The 18,907-nt window shown below is 51.8% G+C and overlaps 1 protein-coding gene across 1 annotated transcript in view; it reads right to left on the reverse strand.

The window, feature by feature from the left end:
• The window catches only part of MAN1C1 (mannosidase, alpha, class 1C, member 1), a 138,753-nt gene that overhangs the window by 26,556 nt on the left and 93,290 nt on the right, over positions 1-18,907 (reverse strand). The window contains exons 4-6 of the mRNA XM_005875264.2: positions 8,922-9,037; positions 6,677-6,757; positions 956-1,050 (exon numbers count right to left, since the gene is read on the reverse strand). Coding sequence (XP_005875326.1) covers positions 956-1,050; positions 6,677-6,757; positions 8,922-9,037 — 292 coding nt within the window. The remainder of the gene's footprint in view (positions 1-955; positions 1,051-6,676; positions 6,758-8,921; positions 9,038-18,907) is intronic.

Here is an 18,907-nt window from a genome sequence, read left to right on the forward strand (position 1 = left end):
GCTTCCAGCTGCCTGGCTGCCGGCTGCCATCTTGGCTGGCAGTTAATTTGCATATCGCCCTGATTAGCCAATGGGAAGGGTAGCGGTTGTACGCTAATTACCATGTTTCTCTTTTATTAGATAGGATGGTTGCAAATATCAAAAAATTTCTATATGTGACACAGCACCAGAGTTAAGTTAGGGTTTTTCAAAATGCTGACATGCCGAGCTCAAACAGATCAGGAGGGGAAAGGATGAAAGCGGCCAATAAAAATCAATGGTTTAAGACAGAGCTAAGGAAAGAAACATTACTGGTGGATTCTTTCATTAGTGGGACCACATGTGATTTTTTCAGTCTTATCCAGCATTTTTTATATAAACCACATGTTCTGCAATGAGAATTTATTATTTTATAGAGGGGAAGTCCCAATATCATTATTAAAAATTATTAACTCCTGAGTTTAGGTCTTGGGACAGTCAGTTACTGGCTTAGATGACCTCAGCCAGTCACATACTTGCCTCCTCGGAGGGTTTGACACTCCTCCGAGCCCCTCTGTGTTCTGACTCTGGGCTCCTGAGACCCAGCCCTGAGGGTGGGGGTGGCAGACCAGGAGTCCCTCCGCCCAGGGTCCTGAGACCCGCCTGGCAGCGTTGGGTACCTTCCCAGGGCAGGAGGGTATGGTGTGCCTGACTGGCCCCTGACCCTGGCTGGGAGGGAGGGCACTTGGAGGGCTGAGTCAAGGCAGTGTTGTGGGACAATCACAGGAACAGCTGTCCCTCCCCACCCCTGAAGATCAGGTCTTGGGTGTCCTAAACCCCAAGAACCAGGCTTGGTGACAAACACCTGCCCAGGAGAGCCCTTGTGAAGGCCAGTGTTCACTCTGCCGCTGACAGGCTGTGGTTCCAGAGGCGTGTATGGTCCCCTCTCTCTCTCTGTGCCTCAGTTTCCATAAAGATACAGCCAAACGTGTCCTACCTTTTGAAGTTCACAACACCTTTTGGGATTCCCGTGGGGGTGTTGAAGGCCGGCAGGAGTTTCTCTCCGAGCTTGATGGCCTTCACTCGGAACACCTGGAAGGGTCAAAGGACACTGTGAATCTGGGCTGGGTGGGGTGCAGTCACTGCAAGAGGGTGCACTGGTGGATAAACCGCCAACGCTGCCAGCCCCAGAGCGGAGGTGGCACTGCCTCAGGCTCTGTGGTGGGACAGGCCGGGGTGTGAGCCTGGCTCTGTGGTCTGAGGTGAGGCACCTCTCTCTGAGCCTCAGTTTCCTTGGTCATAAAATAATGACAATATTGCCTTCCTTGGAGGGTTATTGGGAGGAATACAAATTAGGTAACAGTTACAAAGCACTCACGGGTGTCAGGACTACGATGAAGGCTCAGTGACCATAACTGTGATTTGGGTGGCCCTTGGGAAGATGAAGCAATCAGGGCAGTGGGTCAAAGGGTCTATGCCTGCCCACACTGTGGGGCCAGCTGTCACAGGCTGTGCTCGTGGGAAACAGTGTGTACAGAATATAAAGAGCACTGGATGGGGAGCCCAGGCCCCACCCGGTTCCAGGCTGTCCCACCGCTTGGCATCTATGTGCTTCTCGGTGAACCATGGCCTCCTCCTGGGCAACACTTTTCCACCTGTAAACCAGGGAAGGGCCTTTTCCCTTTCCCCTTCGGATTCTGCCTGCTGCTTCCACTTTATCGACGGGAATAAGGAGAAGGAGAATGGCTCATCCTGAACCACCCATATGATGGCCAGGGAGCCGTGAGGAGGCCCCAGGCCTCAGGGTCCCTGCCCGAGGCTCTGACCTGTCAAACTGTTCTTCTGATTAATTCAAAAGCATCTGTGACCTCCTGACTCAGCAGTGTCCCTCACAGGAATTTATTCTAAGGAAATAAATAATCAAGGATGTTGTGAAAATTTAACCTTATGGCTGTTTATTCCAGCATTGTTAGAGGAGAAGATGGAAATACTCTAAATAGCAAACTATACAGGAGTGGTTAAATGACAGCTCATCCCTGCAAGGGAACACTGTGCAGCCACTGAAGTGATGCTATAGGAGAATATTTAATAGCAAAGAAAGGGTTTATAATGTATTAAGAGAAAAGTATGTCAAAATAGTGTCATTCAACTTTGGTAAAAATTGTATTCATATGGACACTTGGGGAAAGGATGGAATGCACCAGAATATTAGCAAGTGTCTCCTGGGAGGGGTAGGCTCACGGAGGACGTTTATTTCCTTCTCGTGGCTTATCTATTTTCTGTGCCATTTTATCATAAAACAAACCCACATTAAATGTCATGTATCTTTTAAAAGATGAGATGCAAGTCCCTAAGCAACCGCTCCCAGTGGGACAACACGTTTCCTTTTACTTCTGCAGCTCGAGGGTGACCCAGTTTGCTGACCTCCTGCGTGTCATTGCAAAACAAAGTCATCTTGAGGTCCCCAACCCCAACACACACAATTTACTAATGCTGAGTCAGCTGTTTAGGGACTGCAGTGGGAAGTGGTGAGAGGCCTCAGAGCGGAGTGGTGGGTGTGGTGCTTGCTTAGGAAGGGGGAGGGAGGGGTGAAGGAGGAGAGTAGGAGGAAGGAGCAGGAGGAAAGAACCGCATGAGGCCTGGCAGTGCCGGGCAAGAGAAGATGCTAATGTCAGTGCCAGACAGTAGGTCCCAGAAGTGGGCACGGGGACACCTATGTCAGAATTTCTGGGAGCTTGTCTAGAATCCAGGTTTCAAAGTCTCCTGTCACTACAGAACCCACTGGTTTAGCAACAACTAAGAGCTCTCGTGTGAGGCTCTTGAGGAGGCTGAGCCAGAGACACACAGGGACCCACCGAGCCGGAGCCCAAGGCTGAGGCTCCAGGCTGCTGTCTGCTGCCCTTTGCCCGCAGGACTCCGCGCTCACTCCTCTTAGACGCTCTCCTCAGACAGCAAACCCTGTCTTCTCCTTCGGAAGGTCTTGCTGCCGGCTGGCAGTGCAGGTCTCCACACCCCGGGAGGATGAATGAGTGTGTGTGGACGAGAGTGGGACCACTTTCCTCCTTGTCATCTTGGAAGTGAGTGGGTGTGTAAGGGGTTCAGAACCCAATTCCCATGTGCGTGTGGAAGTCCCCCCACACCACCAAGCAAGTCTCCAGACACCGGCTCCATGTCTAAGAATTCAACTCAACTCTGACACTGTCCACAAAGGAGAGAGCATCAGGTTCCATATGTTAAGGGTTCAGGCCTGCAAGACCGCCCGCCCCCATTCTTCAGCTGCCAACGCAGAGCAGGTGTTACCCAGGAACCCCACCTTGGGTTTGATTATTTTTCTAGAGCGGCTCACAGAACTCAGAGAAACATGTTACTTACTGTGCCAGTTTATTATAAAAGGATATAACTCGGGAACAGCCAGATGGAAGAGGTACATAGGGCAAGAAATGGGGGAGGGCACGGAGCCTCTGTGCTCTGAGTACCACTCTCCCCAGCTCCCCACCTGCTCACAACCAGAAGCTTGCTGAACCCAGTGCTTTGGGTGTTCATGGAGACTTCATTACACAGGCACAACTGAGGGAACCACTGGCCACTGGCTACTGATTCATCCTAGCCCCTCTCCCCTCCTTGAAGGCCTGAAAGCTCCAACCTTCTAATCACATGACTGTTACTCCTGGCAACCAGCCTCCATCCTAGTTGGGGCCAAAAGTCACCTCAATAACATAACAAAAGGCACTTTTATCATTGTCACTGCTTAGGAAATACCTATGGTTTTAGGAACTCTGTGCCAGAAACAGGATGAAGACCAAATACCTATTTCTTGTAAGTCACAACATCACAGTGGGCCAGGTGTCTCATCTCCAGGGCCTTCATCCCTTGCAGCAGCCGTGGGCAAGGTGTTGACCCACTTGGAGAAGGACTACACTGAGTCTCAGCAAAGCAATCTGCCCAACATGAGGAGCTATGAAGTGACTCTTTTCCAGGACACCAAGCTGCCTTCCCAACATAGAAAGGCCTCAGGCAGCCATGGTAAGCAACGGGCAGTGGCCTACTGGCTCCAGACAGAGATGAAAGAAACCAGCAAGAATTATATTCTGCAGAGTGAAACGGGCACTGTTCTGGGAGTCACTGAGCAGGCATGTGACCGTGGGTAAGCCATGCACTGTCTCTGAGCCTCATCTGCACAATGGAATGGTGACGGCCCTGGCTGCTTCACAGGGTCCTTCTATTGTTTTTGACTTTTTATTGTAGTTGATTTCTAATTTCATGCCATTGTGATCTGAGAAGATGCTTGATATGATTTCAATCTTCTTGAATTTGTAGAGACTTAGCCTATGTCCTAACATGTGGTCTATCTTTGAGAACGTCCCATGTGCACTTGAGAAGAATGTATATTCTGTAGCTTTGGGGTGAAATGTTCTGAAGATGTCAGTTAGTTCCATCTGATCTAGTGAGTCCTTTAGGATTGCTGTTTCCTTGTTGATTTTTTTGTCTAGAAGATTTATCCAGTGATGTCAATAGGGTATTAATGTCCCCTACTATGATTGTATTGCTGTCCCTTGATATTGTCCAGAAGTTTTTTTATGTATTTGGATGCTCCTGTATTGGGTGCATATATGTTTACCAGAGTTATATCCTCTTTTTGTATCCATCCCTTTAGTATTATGAAGTGGCCTTCATTATCTCTTGTTATGGCCTTCACTTTGAGGTCTATTTTGTCAGATATAAGTATTGCTACCCCAGCTCACAGGGTCCTTCTAGACATCAAATAAGAGGGTGTTATAGTGAATGTGCTATATAAACTGTAAAGCGCTATGTCAGTGCCACCTGGTGTGGCTGTGGCTGTGCTTGTGGTTCCCGTGGGAGTGTCTGTAGGGCTGGCTACCCAGCAGGGGACTCTTCTCCCAAAGGTTCCCTCTGAAGCAAAGAAAGGCCTCAGCCCAGGAGGGGGGGTGGGTGAGGTCTCTTTCACCATCCATTCCACAAATACTCATGGGGATTTTAAGAAAGCCTCACTCCACAGGCACCTTCTGTGGGAAATTAAGGACTGAGAGGAGGGTGACCCTGGGCCAGGCTGAAGAGGGCCCATGGCAGAGAGGTCACAGGGTCATAAGTTGACCCAAAATAGCCTCCCAGCCTGTGACCTGAGCAAGTGACTTCTAAGTCTCAGATCCTGCACCTGCAAGTCGGTGAAGACATCACTCCATGGGCTGTTTGAGGAATGAGGACACAGTGCACACGCCCCATCTCTGCCGTGTGGAGGTGCTGGGGACAGGGGGGACTAGGAAGGCATGGTTGGAGGAAGGAGCCTGCCTGCTCAGGGACTCGGAGCCACGTGGCCTCTCCTTGGGCCTTTTAAACTATTTCTAAGTCACAGGTGCTCCTATCCACATCCCACTGTCTGGTCTGCATCCTGGAAAGACAGGCTGACAGTCCCTTTTAGGGAGCCGAGGCCTCAGAACAAGTTCTCAGAATCCCAGACACCTCAGAGCGGGGAGGGAGGGACAGCAGGTCTGGGGAGCACCAGCTCCATCCTGAGCCTCTGGCCCCCACAGCAGACCCCATGAGCCCCCTGAATCACTGCCTCCCCTTCCTGCACCCGCCTCCTCCTCCCACAACCTAGACGAGAGGTGGGCAAGGGCCCGTGAAGAACATGAATGCTTTTTTCTGCTCCATGTGTCATTTCCTGTCCTGGGGTTTTCAAATGAAATTCAGGCCTTGGGTGGCTCCAAGCCCAGGGCTCCCATCTACGATTATTTGGGGACAAATTGGTACAAGCGGTAATCTCCGCTGAGGAGATTATGTTTGATGGAGAGAGGCCTAAAGCTACTGGAGAGATAAAGCGCATGCCCGCCGCCTCTAAATTCTCGGCTTCAGCCCGTGTGCCTTAAATGAAGTGAAGGGGAACTGGCTCTCAGACAAGAGCTATCTGTAGAGGTGAAGTGGGACTATGGCTGGCCTCACCTCCAAGGCCCCCCACAGGCTTAATTACTCATCTCTGAGTGGACAGAGAGGGGGAAGTGTGAGGACAGGAAAGAGCCCAGGCCAAAGGACCAGCCCCATTCACAAGACTTGTTGACTCAAGGGAAGATGAGGACCATCCCCGTGGTGGGGAAGGAGGGAGGCCCAGGGATGGGAAAAGGGACTTGCTGAGGCCACAGGCAGGGGTGGTGTGGGGAGGAGGTACTGGTTTCTGACTGTGCCCACGGCCTTCTGGAAGGCAGCGCAGTGCACCTGGTATTTACAACATGTGGCTGCTCCATCTCCCCTACTGCCCCCGAGACCTGGAGCTGGTGTCTGGCCCAGAAAGAAAGGGAAGGGGTGGTTGTGGAGTATAGAGCAAGACCTAGGGGCCCCTGGGTAGAAATGGCGAAACAATGGTCTTGGCTCCATCAATCCTGAGAATGAGCACCTGCAATAACCAGCCCAGTACTCTGCAAGCCCACACCGAGCCCAGGTATTGCTGCACGCCCTGCAAGGAGCTGCACGGATGGTGAGCAGACCTAGTCGTCGCCCTTAGAGAATTTACTACCATCGGGGCAGCAGAATAGAAGCACCAGACAGAAGAGGTTGCAGGTGGCATCACGGAGGTGGGGGGCATGGGTAGCCCTGGGCAACTCCTCTTGGATCCTTGTTTCCTCAGGGGAAGTGAGGGGAGGGGATGGATGTTCTCCCAAACCCTTTACAGCCTGGATGGTCCAGGTGCCTGGAAGCACCAACTTACATCCTCTCCTGTCAGGTAGAAGGCCGAGAGGAGTCCCCCGATGTACCGGATGTTGACCTCAAACAAAGATGCTTCTCCACTCTGCAGGGCAGAAAGAAGGGGCAGGGCAGTGGGGACACTTGTGAGATGCCTGCTGGGCTCTCAGGGGCGGCCAGGCCCTTGAGACCAGTCACACTCCACTGTGCCCCATCCCCCTGCTGATCTGGCTGCACCTGGGCCGGTTCCCAGATGCAGTGGTGGTGGTTTTGAGAACAAAGGCACCTACAGGGCGGCCACTGCACATTTACAACATCCCAAATAAACACCGGGTTTGGCTTCCTTCCCCAGCCCTTGCCCGAGGCCATCAGAGCAAAGTTCTGCCTGGCTGCTCTCCAAGGAGCTTAAGAACCCACTTGGGGAGCTGCTGGCTGAAGCTTAGCCTGAGGGGAGGCAATCTTCCTCTAGCCCGCCCGGCCCCTCGGCTTAGCAGGAAGATGGTGTGACCCTTCCTTGAGGTGGCAGGGCAAGAGGAAGGGTCTCAGAGGAGGTTCTGGGGCAGATGGGGCAGGGCTGAGACTGAGAGGGAGGTGCACCAAGCAGATGCTTGTAGGTAAACAGCAATTTCTCTGCTGGAGCTGGAGCCCTTGGGGCACGCCCAACCTTCCAGAATCATTGTTATTTTCTCTCTGAAATGTTGTCTGTAAATCAGGGGTGTTGGGCATCATGCCAAGGACCAGATCTGGGTGAAAATCTGCCTGAGCCACTTCCTTGGCTTTGGGACTTTGAACAAGATGTTCAGCTTTTCCTTTCCCGGTGCCTTCGTCCGGGCAGGGCAGAGGGGAGAGGCTGAGTGGTGCGGGTGCGGTGCCGCCCAGTGCCAGGAGTGGCTTCAGATAGGTGCCCGCTGTTGCCTCCCCTCACCCAGGGCTCTCCTTGATGCACTTCCCATGTCATGGCCTTTTATTACTGACAAGAACAATGGTCATCCCTTTATCTGGGAGAGCTTTCCCCTTGACCGAGCACTTGCAAAGCCATACTCTCCTTTAGCCTCACAATGCACGGTGATGCCATCACTCCCATTTTTCAGATGAGAAAGCCAAGGCTCAGAGAGGGGCAGTGACCATGTCTTGCTTTCTTCCAGGGAAACCCCCTAACCTGCCCAGCCTGCCTGAATGTCCCCATCTGGCTCCTCGGGCAGCTGCCTGATTCCCACTCTCTACCCACCATCTGCAGAGAACAAGGGGGGTCTATGAAGACTCCTCCCTCCTCCACCTCTGCCTTTCTTCCATTCGATGCAGGAGGAAATGGGATTTTAAACTCCTCACCTCACACAGACCATCGGAAGTCATAATGAGCCTCAAAATAATCATGATGGTGATGACGATACGGCACCACTTACATCTGTGTTGGACTTTATGGTTATAAAATGCTTTTTACAACCTCCGTGATAGTTAAAGCTCACAAGCCTGCACGCCGGGCATCATTACTGTTGCTGTTGTGTCATTTCCATCTTAAAGTGGGGAAACTAAGGCCCAGGGAGGCTGGCCTCCCCCAGGCACCTGCTGAGCCAGGGAAGCACCCCTGCAGCGTTGCTCTCCCAGACTCTCCGTTGGCATCTCTGCTGATACTGGCCTCACTTCTGCCATAAGCCGCAGGAGCGGACCCCATCCCTCCAGGACCCCTCACTGGTGGAGCCTGACGGATCCCCCCTCCTATCTGCCGTAATTTCTTGCTCCCCAAATCCATCTAAGCAGCCTCTCCCCATGCTGAGCAGAGGCCTCCAGGATGGGTCGGTTACTTTAGTCTGGGCTGGGAGATAAGTGGGGGTGGGGTCTGGTATTTAAGGGTTTTGTGCCATCCAGACACATTACCATCTCCTCCCCAAGGTTCTGGTCCCTGACCAGGGATACCTGCGAGGCTGGAAACCAAGAGGGTTCAGCCCAGGTCATGGGCCTCTCAGCTGGCTCAGGAGGCAGCAGGGTGTGGGGGGCGGGGGTCCAGGTCGGAGCCGCTCTGAGCAGATTAGTCACGTCTCCACAGTCACTTCCCCTATTGCTGTTGTGACAGATGCAGCCCTAGAAGGGTCTTCCTGGGTGTGAGCAACGTGCCTGGAGCCCCAGGGAGGGGAAGGCAGGGTCATGGCTGGACTGCTCTGCTGGCAGCCTGGGGCCAGAGCCCCCACACCTCTGGGTCTCAGAGATGACAGGGTGGAGCCATGACCTCTCCAGCTGCTTCTGGCCCTAACACCCCAAGGGCTCTGACTCACCACATTCAGGTGGAAGTTCTCTTCAACCCAGGTCTTGGCCTCCTGGAACTCCTCCTTCAGCTCCATGAGGTAGAGGGTGTCAAGGGAGTCAATGACCGTCGCCCCGCTGAGGCCTCCTGCAGCACAGAAGATCGAAGGCGTGACCCAGGGTCATTCTTACCCTTCCCATCAGCCACACAAGCCACCATTCCCCGGACTCCTCTAAATGCCTGGCAGTCTCCAAGGCCAAGGCCAGCTCAGGAACAATCCAGGGAGAATCCAGTACCACCATCCTTGGAAGGCAAGCCCAGGACCCAGTGTCCCCCAGGGGCTGCTCCTCCTCAGGGCAGTAAAGGGCAGGCAGCAGGCGGGGGAGACCGAGTTCATGGGCTGAGCCACTTCCTAGACCTGGGGCCACTGATACGAGCCAGCAAGTCCGCCATCAGTGCCAGTCGGGCACCTACCACTCCGTGATGCTGGGGGTAAGGATGAACTGACATGTGGTTTACACAGTCTTAACAAACATGCCAGTCCTCTGGCTCTTCAATTCCATCTAAGAAAAAAATAATAAAGATCTTCATAAATATATACTTAGGAAGGTATTTATTGCAGTGTCATATATAATGGGGGGGAAATCCCAGGTCCAACAATATGGGATTAGTTATATAAATTGTGGCTCAAATATAAAAGAGGTATTTGCCCTGGCTAGTGTGGCTCAGCTGGTTGGAGCATTGTCCCGTACACCGAAAGGTGGTGGGGTTCGATTCCAGGTCAGGGCACATGCGTAGATTGTGGGTTCAGTCCCTTGTTGGGGCATGTAAGGGAGGCAACCAATTGGTGTTTTTCTCTCTCACATCAATGTTTCTCTCTCTCTCTCTCTAAAAAAATTAATAAAAACATTTTTAAAAAGTAGATTGTATAAATAAATTAAAAGTGCAGTATAATTTCTTTATTGTATGTCAAATGTGGATGTGTCTGCACAGAACTGTCTGGCAGGACATGATTCCGTGGTCAGTCCCAGCGCTGGCATTACAGGCTTTCTGATTTCTTCAATCATGAATTATTTTTATAATGAGAAATTTATTTCCATTAAAAAAAAAAGGAAAGTTTGGCTAAAGGAACCACACAAATGCGCAAACCAAAGATTTTCATAGTGATGCTTGCTCTGGGCAGTGAGCACACACGCATGAGCTATGAGGCCTGGCCCTTGCCATCAGGACTTCAATATTGTCCTGGGAATAAATGCTGAGAAAACTGTGCAAAAATGAATTTTCCACACCACAAACTAGAGAGAAGAGTGATGAGGAAGACCTCCCCATGTGGCACAACCAGAGACTGAAGAGTAGAGGACTGTGAAGGAGGAAGGGAAGGTAAAAGGGATGCACCTGGTGTCTTCTGGAGGGCTTCCTGGAAGAGGTGGCTGCTGCCTCCCATCAACTCCTTACTACTATAGTCATTGCAGAAGGCAGCAATTTCCTTTAGGGACCAGAGGGTAGCTTAAGAGAAGTAATTGTTCCTTCAATGTCCTCCTTGCAAGGGGCTCAAAGCACTGAGAATAGCAGGCTTGGCCTTCCCAGTGGAACTCCAGAGCTCGCCGACAGCGCTGAGCCCCACTTGAATCTCCAGACATCTTTGTGGGCACTTCTGCATTCAGTTAGCATCTAATCTCCTTAGTTAGTGCTTCCCTAACTACTCACTTGTGTTGACTTTGCAGGCAGAGAATCCTTCTGAAACTCAAACACTTAACCACCTTCCGAGGCCGGTGGTAAAGGGCATCGCCTGGAAAAAGTCCAGAGGGAGATCAGGGAGAAGCTGGGAGACAGATAAGGCTGGAGGTTAAAGAATCCATTTCCAGAAGGGAGGATTCGCAAGGAAGAGCAGAAGGAAGGGAGGGCTGGGGAAGAGAGGGGCTTCCCAATCCGGGGTCACCTGGGAGGGCTTTGGGCTGAATTTCCAGAATGTCAACCCCTCCTATACTGAAGGATTTTGTAGGAAAACATACCCAAAGCCAAACAAAGTCGAGCCTTTCCTGGTTTATCCCAGTTGCTTCCCCTGTAGGTGTCAAAGGCTAAACATGGTCCCTGGGAACTCTCGGCCCTCCTGAGGTTTTCAGGCATGGACACTGATGAGACACACATGGACAGTCCGAGACACGCCCAGGCCACAGAGCCTTAGACTGATTTTTTCAGGGCCTGAAGGGATTTTTGAGATCCTGCTGCCCAACCCCTTCATGTCATAGATGAGGGCCACAGAGCAGGGCTGGGATGGCCCAAGACGAGACTTCAGACAAAGGGAGGAGTGGAGCCCCAGCCCCCCTCAAGTGTGATGTGTTTTTCATGACAAGGATGCCTTTCAGCTCTCTGTGAAAACAATATCAGATCTGACTGCTGACCCTGCCCCACCCTTGCAGGGGCAGGAGGCTGCTGTGAGCAGGGGAGGCTTGGAGAGAAACCCACACTGTGCGTTCTTCAAGGTCAAGGGAGAGGTGGCCTAGAATATCTGATTTCTGATTCTTGCCCTGGGCTGCCTGGTGTTTTCACCCCATGGGACCTGCTTCCCCTGGGCTGAGCCTGAGCCAAGGCTCCGACCCTTGGGCCAGGAAGGCGGCCAGGGCTCCTCGTGACCAGCTCTCATTCCCAAACCCTCCAGAGGCACCAGGTGAGAAGGCAGCTTGCTAAGAAATTTGTTGGCAAGATTCTGCCCCTGCTCTCAGGTTCCTGAATCCTTCTCTTGGTAGATCTCTCACCCTCACACCCACCTACCACACAGCTGGGCTGTGGGCCAGCAAGGCACTTATTGGAAAGCCTTTCATTCCAGGCCAGAGGTCATTCAGAGGCCAGGCTGGGCAGGAAAGAAGGCCCTATCCTGAGTTCAACTCTATCTGTACCTGTGGCAGCCTGGGCAGCTTCCTGCGGAGGAAAGACACATGTCCACTCAGTAAGGAGGCCCATGATTTATGTGCAAAGAACCAACAGGGCACAAAAGTTAGGCAGCCAGCTTGGACTGGGCCTAAGCCTGGGGTGGGCCCAGGTTGGCTCACTCCCCCAGCTCCAGCTCTGAACACTTGCTGCTCACAAAAGACCCCCTTCTCATCCCCTCCCTGCCAGGGCAGGAGGGAGTGAGGGTCTTAAAAGAACATAGCTCTGGGTTCAGATCTCAGTTCAGGCCAGCAACACATCTGTTCTAAGTGTCCAAGTTCTCATCTGTAAGTGAAGTTAGACCACTGGGCTAGGGTACTGGGGACACACGGCAGCTTCCTGAGCCTGGATAAATGCATCATACACACCTGATAAGGACATTTGTATGTGCCTGGCACAGAGCAAGTACTTGAAAAATCAGCTCCTTGGTTATTTCTGTGGTCCCTTAGCTCATCTTGAAACCTTGGTCTAACCAGGGAGATGGAGGTTCAAAACGGCTCCATCACATACTAGCTTTGTACCTCTCTGAGCCTCATGTGCCTCATCTGCAAATGGGATGACAGCAGGACCTGCCTCCTAAGGCTGCAGGGAGGGTTAAATGGAGGCAGTGGACAGAAAGTACCCAAGATGTTGGGTCCATGTGAGCTTAACTAGTAAATAGAAGTGTGGTCCTCCTTCCCTCCAACTGGCCCTGGGCCGCTCCTACACAAAGTCCTCTGTGGCACTCCTGCATTTCTGGCCTCTCCGCACCCTGCAGGGCAGTCTGGTCTTGAGACTGCAATTTGCAAACCCTTGGCCCAACTTAGAGGAAAAGAGTCACATGGGACCGACCTGTGTCTACTGCTGAGGTAGGTCATCACCACCCCTGACCTGGGTGTGCACCTGCCTGGGTATCTTCCTACCTCTGGGAGCCCCTCCCTTTTCTTCCAATTCACCCTGTACATTGTTGCCTGACCTGTCTTCCTAAAACCAGATCCCACTGTGTCCCTCCACAACTCAGGTACCTGTAATGGCTTCCCAGTAACCATGCAACAAGGAGGTGAAACCTTTTGGGTCTGACTCCAAAAGATCTGGCTAATCTCATCTGCGATCAGGCTCTGCTTCCTGGATACATATTGCAAGCGTCTGCCTCCATACCTTTGCATGGATGGTCTCCTCTGCCAAGAAAGCTTCTCCATGCATCTGGGCATACTCAATACACACACATTCCTCAAAGTCCGCCTCCTCCTGGCAACCTTCCCTGATCCTCCCCAGCCAACCTCCTCCCACCCTGCACTATGAGGCTTTGTCTCTTTGAGGTCAAAGGTTCTCATGGCCTCTCTTGCACCTCTTCCCCTCCGTGTCTCCAAGCAACCCCAAAGGCCAGAGTCCCCAACCCAAATGGGCCGCCCACCATTCTCTGTGACATTTATACAAATTGCTAGGGATTGCCTGCCCACTCCACCTTCTCCTGTGGAAATCTAGAGCTCACCCCTGGCCCATGAAGCCATTGTGATCTCCACCCCATGATCCACATGGAGTCTCAGCCTGCCTGACTCTCCTCCATGAGAACTGTTCCCTGGGCCCTCTGGGGCCACACTGGATACCCCCAAGCTGTCTAACCCCATCTCTAGCACAAGTGCTCCCCCATTCTTATCACACTGTACAGGAATTGTCGATTTACTTGTCCCTGCCCCTCCCTAATAGCAGGAGTTCTAGTCTGCACTGGAGTCATCTCCAAGCTCAAGAAACATCTGAGAGTGAAAGTGGGAAGGCAGAAGGCAGCATCACGCTTGCTCTCTGCTGGATCTTGGCCTTCAGGGCACCACTCTTCCTCTTGCTCCTCCTTCGAACCCTGTGATTGCTTCTTTGCAGCCGTCTTTGCTGGTTCTCCCTCATCTCTAGACCTTTAAAGACTGGGGTGCCCAGGGCTCTGTTTGGGCCTTTTCTCTGTCCTCCTTCATTTCCTTAGTGATTCATGGCTTAAATTCCCTCCACATGCTGATGAACTCAGTTTTAAACTTCCTGCCAGGACCTTGTCCCTGAACCCAGACTCACCTATCCAACAACTCCCCTCCCACTGCCATTTCCATGTGGAGCTCCACAGGCATCTCACATTCAACTTCTCTGAAAGCAAGACCTGCTCCACAGTCTTCCCACCTCGGTTAATGCCAACCCCCTCCTCCCAAGAGCTGTGGCTCCAACCCCCACATCCTGGCTCTATCTTCACTATTTCCAGACTCCACCCACTTCTCACCTCCTCCTGCTACCACCTTTGAAAATGCAAGTCATATCATGCGACTCCTCTGTTCAAAATCCTCCCATGGCTTTGTCTTCCTCCAGTCACACGCTGTTCCTGAAACCCTCCTAAGCCTGCTCCCTCCCTAGGCCTTGGCTCCAAAGAGCACCCCCCTGATCTCCCCTACCCTCTTTCTTCCTCCTCAGCCCCTTTATCCATGGACAGTACACATGGATCTGCTTTCCTGTTTGCTGACAGCACATGCTGCTGGGGGAAGAGCTCTGCTCTGTTCACTGCTGTCCTCCGCTGCCCAGAACCCCTTCCAGCCCATCACAGGGGCCCCATAAGTATTTGGGAGTACAGGGTCCGCTCCCCCCGGGGGAGGCTTCAAGGGGGCAGTGGCCCACTCACATCTCTCAGTGCGTGGTCCCCAGAGGCATTAAAGGTAAACACGTCTGTTGAACAAACTGAGCCCACTGTGCGGACATCTGCGGGGACCATGTCCAGGGCAGCTTCACTGTCTACTCGGCACCACTGCCCTGTGCAAAGCTATTGGCCGTGTGTCAGCTCTACAGGGACTGGCCCAGCTCCTGCAGTTTCCTCTCTGAGGGCCGCCTGGTCAGGAACCACCCTGCCCTGCTAGACTGTGGTTTGTCCTCTCCTGGTTCTGCCATATTACTGACAATGGTGTTGTTTTTTAAATTTGATTTTATATTAGCAAAGATAAATGGGTCAGGCTGGGCAACATAAGCTCCAGGAAGAACATTTAGAAGAAAAAAATCACCCAAGGCGTAGCCTATTACCACAGTATCCCCAGAGCCATATACTAATGGTTGCATTTAACTTGATGATATAATCCACAGAGACTTCTTAATCTGGAAAGAAACAACACAACTGTTTTTCTCCGCTTCCAAAGATGGGAAATACATCCCATCCCACAAGAGTAACTCCTCCCAGGGCTCCCCGCCCTGAACCTGGGTGACCTGTGGGACTGCCTGGAACAACAGAATAGAGAAGAAGGATCACGTGCTACTTTCCAGGCCCAGACCTTAAGAAACTGGTAGCTTCCACTTTCTCTTGGAATGCTGGCTCTTGGAAACAGCCACCATACTGCGGGGAAGCCCAAGGTAGCCACAGAAGAGAACACAGGGAGAGGCCATGTGTATGGTTTTTAGACTGACAGCCCATCTGAGCTCTGAGCCAACAGCCAGCAGCAGTTCCAGACATGTGCGTGAAAAAGGTTCCAGCTGTCAGTCACCCCCAGCCTCTAAGCCAGTGGTTCTCAACCTTGGCTGCACATTAGAATCACCTGGGAATCTTTTTAAAATCCTGATTTATGGGCCTCATCCTCCGGAAATTCTGTTTCTTTGTTATGGGCTGGGGCCACAACATTAGTAACAAAGAAACAGAATTTCTGGAGGATGAGGCCCAGAAATCAGGATTTTAAAAAGATTCCCAGGTGATTCTAATGTGCAGCCAAGGTTGAGAACCACTGGTCTAAGCCCTTCCAGACGAGGGCCCATACATGGCGGTAGAGAAATAAGCTGCCTCTGTTGAGTCCTTTCTGAGTGCCTGACTCACTGAATCTGTGAGCATAACAAACTAAGTGTTCTGAGCCACTAAGATTGTGAGTAATTTGTTATGCAGCAGTAGCAACTGGAATGTTCTGCCACGTGGGTTTCTAGGAAGATTAATTAAAGTGATAGCCCCACTACCCCAAAGTACATTGTTTAAAACCACATCCTCTTACTAGTATATGGGGAGGTCTTCTGGCTGCATGAAATTCGTGTAGGGTTTAGGACCTCTCCATTTCTATCAGGTCTGGTTTTTGTGTTTTTTCCCCTCCAGTAGGAACTTTTCTTGAATCCTCCCATAATGGCTATTTGCTGGGTCACAAAGTTGTGTTCAGAGGCTGTTTCCAGGCAAAGGTTTGTTTCTTGGAGCCTCTGGAAGAACTAATGATATTTTTTTAGGAACTATTTCTGGAACCCAACAGAATGCTTTTACTGGAGGCTGATTAATAAAAGATGATCAGATCTGACCATGTCAATGCCCCTTTTAAAAGTTGCCAACGCCCTGTTCTCCAAGTTCAAAGTCCTGGGCACAGCAAGCAGGATGCCTATAGCCTAGGCTTTGCCAACCTCTCAGACTTCGCCTCTCCACTGCTCTCTCTGCGTGCCATGCTCTACCCACATCAGACCACTAGAAGCTCCCCAAAAGCTCTGGACTGTCTGCTGACATGGGTCCTTATGCCTGCATGCCTTCCTTTTACGAGATAGCTAGATAAACAACTACTCATCGCCTGGGGTTGGCTCGAATGCTGAGTCCCCGAGCAAACCTAACCACCCCTCCTTTGCAAGCCCGCCCTGCTCTGCTGCAGGTGCCTCCGTCACAGCGCTGCCTGTCCCTGTGCTGACATGCCTGTGAGTCCCGGGGCAGGGACGGGACCTGACTCTCCCCAGATCCCCAGCATCCATCCCCAGGACAGGCACAGAGAAGATGGGAACAAATGACTGTGGAATGGATGATCAGCTAGTGGCAACGCCTACAGTGCTCTCCTAGGGATCTCCAAATGCTTGTTACAGGGCCTCGTGGCCTCGGAGAAAACACGCCGCGGGCAGCAGGGGTCAGCTTTCCACGGAAAACACTGTGGAGGGACAAGATGGGCGGTCGCAGACACCAGGGCCCCGGTGGAACTAATGGCTTCCTCCAGCCTCCCAGACAGATGCCACTGGGCTGCCACGGCCGGCTGGAGAATGCTTGCTGGGGTCGACTGCTGGATGAGGTTCACTGTGACGAAAGGCTGGACATGGTTCATTGAACCAGTCTACTGAACAGGCCTCCGTTGGAAATAGGGTCTGTTTTTTAAATGTTAATGTTTTATTTGCTTATTGTTAAAAAAGAGCTGAGGGTGCTGTCTGCCCTGGAAACTTGTACTTAAAAACTCCCTCTGACAGTGCTGTGGATCAAGCGCTGCACGGCTTTTATCTCAGAACATCTCAGAGAAGACAAGGCAGATAGAGAAACTGGAGCCCAGGATGCTGCAGTGATTCTCCAAAGCCTCACAGAGGCTCAGCCGCTCAGGGCAGAGCTGTAACCAGATACCACCTTTGGGACCACTCGACCTTGCAGGCGTGCTTCTAATCCCAGCTTCCTCCCTTCCCAGCTGAGTGATCCTTTCCGACTGACTTGACCCTTCCGGGCCTCAGAAAATGGGACAATGAGGTCTCCTTTTTAGAACAGTATGGCCAGTTCAGACAAATGTATACAAAGAGCATTCAGCAGGCACTCAATATAAGATAAACTGACATACCCAGCACACAGTAGGTGCTCAAAGCATGGGGCTGTTATCATAAGGCTCAGTTCCAGCCGAGGAAGCCCCACCAGGGCCGGCAAAGCGAGGACCCTTTGCAGATCAATCGTTGGCTCAGCAGGAAGGACGACACAGCCTTTGTGCCAGGCAGGCAGGAAGTGTGGGCTGTCAGGAAGGCACTGGCATTTTTAATACTCTTCTTGCCTCAATGGGGAGAAGAGCCAGAGTCAGAGCCCTTAGCTGCTCACCCCAAGAGACACTAAGACACAATGGCTACTCTTGGCAGCTCCTCAGGGCAGACCTAGAGGCACTCCATGCTCTGGCTTCTACCTGTAAATCAGATGATTGCTTGCTCAGTACTCCCCACCTCCATGGGAGGGGTAAACATCCCTGTCCCATCAGCCTCGCTCTTGCCCATGTAACTTGCTTTGGCCTCCTGTTTGTTGGGTATTAAACTCTGCCCGACCTAGGCTTGGCCACGAGACTTGCCAATGGGATTAGTGGGCATGCCCCTCCTGTGCTCCTGTTCCTTGTCATGAGAAGGTCAGTCTCAGGTGGCCACTGGTCCAGGAAGAATGAGAGACAGGTGGAGCAGACCTGGGTTCCACTGAGCGGAGCCTAGATAACCCAAACTCCAGCCTCTACTGCTGGACAAATGAGAAATAAATGCTCACTGTTGTCTGCCACTCACTGTGAGGTAATTTATTACACGAGTTATTTTGGAAACAGCTAATATAATATGCCCTTCTAGCCGTATTTCTTAATAGTCTTTTCATACTGCAGCTAGAAAACGGATTCTATGTGGCCACTCTTCCTAGCCATCCAGCCCTTTACTAAAGCTATTCCCTCTGCTTCAAATGCCCTTCTCTAACCCAACATGTCCCCACCATGTCCCAAGCTACACATCGATGTTAAGTCCTAGAGAAAAGGCTGCTTCTTCAAGGACCATGCAGACATCTCTGATTCTCCCAGTGGACCTGAGGTCTTCTTCCTCTGAATTCTATTAAAAGAACTGCTGTCTAACTTTCAATAGAGTAACCTGGGTCATTCCTGCAGTTTCTCAAGTCCGTCCCAGGCAGCGAGTGTCTGCAGGCTGAGTCTAAGCCTGGTCACTCCAAGCAGGCAATGTGACCTGCTGACTGAAGGGCTGGGCAGCCTCCGCCCACTGCCTCAGACCCAGACAAGGAGGCCTCCCTGAGAGCCAGTGCCCTTGCCAGAGGCTGCTCCTTGTGGCGTGAGGTGCTGGGGGCAGAGATCAACCCCAAGATCCTGGCCCAGGGCAGACAGCCCACAAAGGCTTGCTGGTGGGATGTGGAACTCTCCTAAATGCCAGTCCCCACCCCTGTCCATCACAGGCTAATAGAAACAATCGCGGTTAGCAGTGACCAAACGCTTGCTTGGTGCCAGGCATTGTGCTACGTGCCACACGCATCTTGTTTTTTAAACCTCATGACAACTCTATTATTGTCCCCCAGATGAAGAGTGAGGCTTCAAGGAATTGAGTCACTTGCTCAAGATTTATTTATTCAACCACAAACATTTCTGAGTGCTGGGGATC

This window comes from Myotis brandtii, unplaced genomic scaffold (genome assembly GCF_000412655.1).
Source record: "Myotis brandtii unplaced genomic scaffold, ASM41265v1 scaffold456, whole genome shotgun sequence".
Taxonomy (NCBI): Eukaryota; Metazoa; Chordata; class Mammalia; order Chiroptera; family Vespertilionidae; genus Myotis; species Myotis brandtii.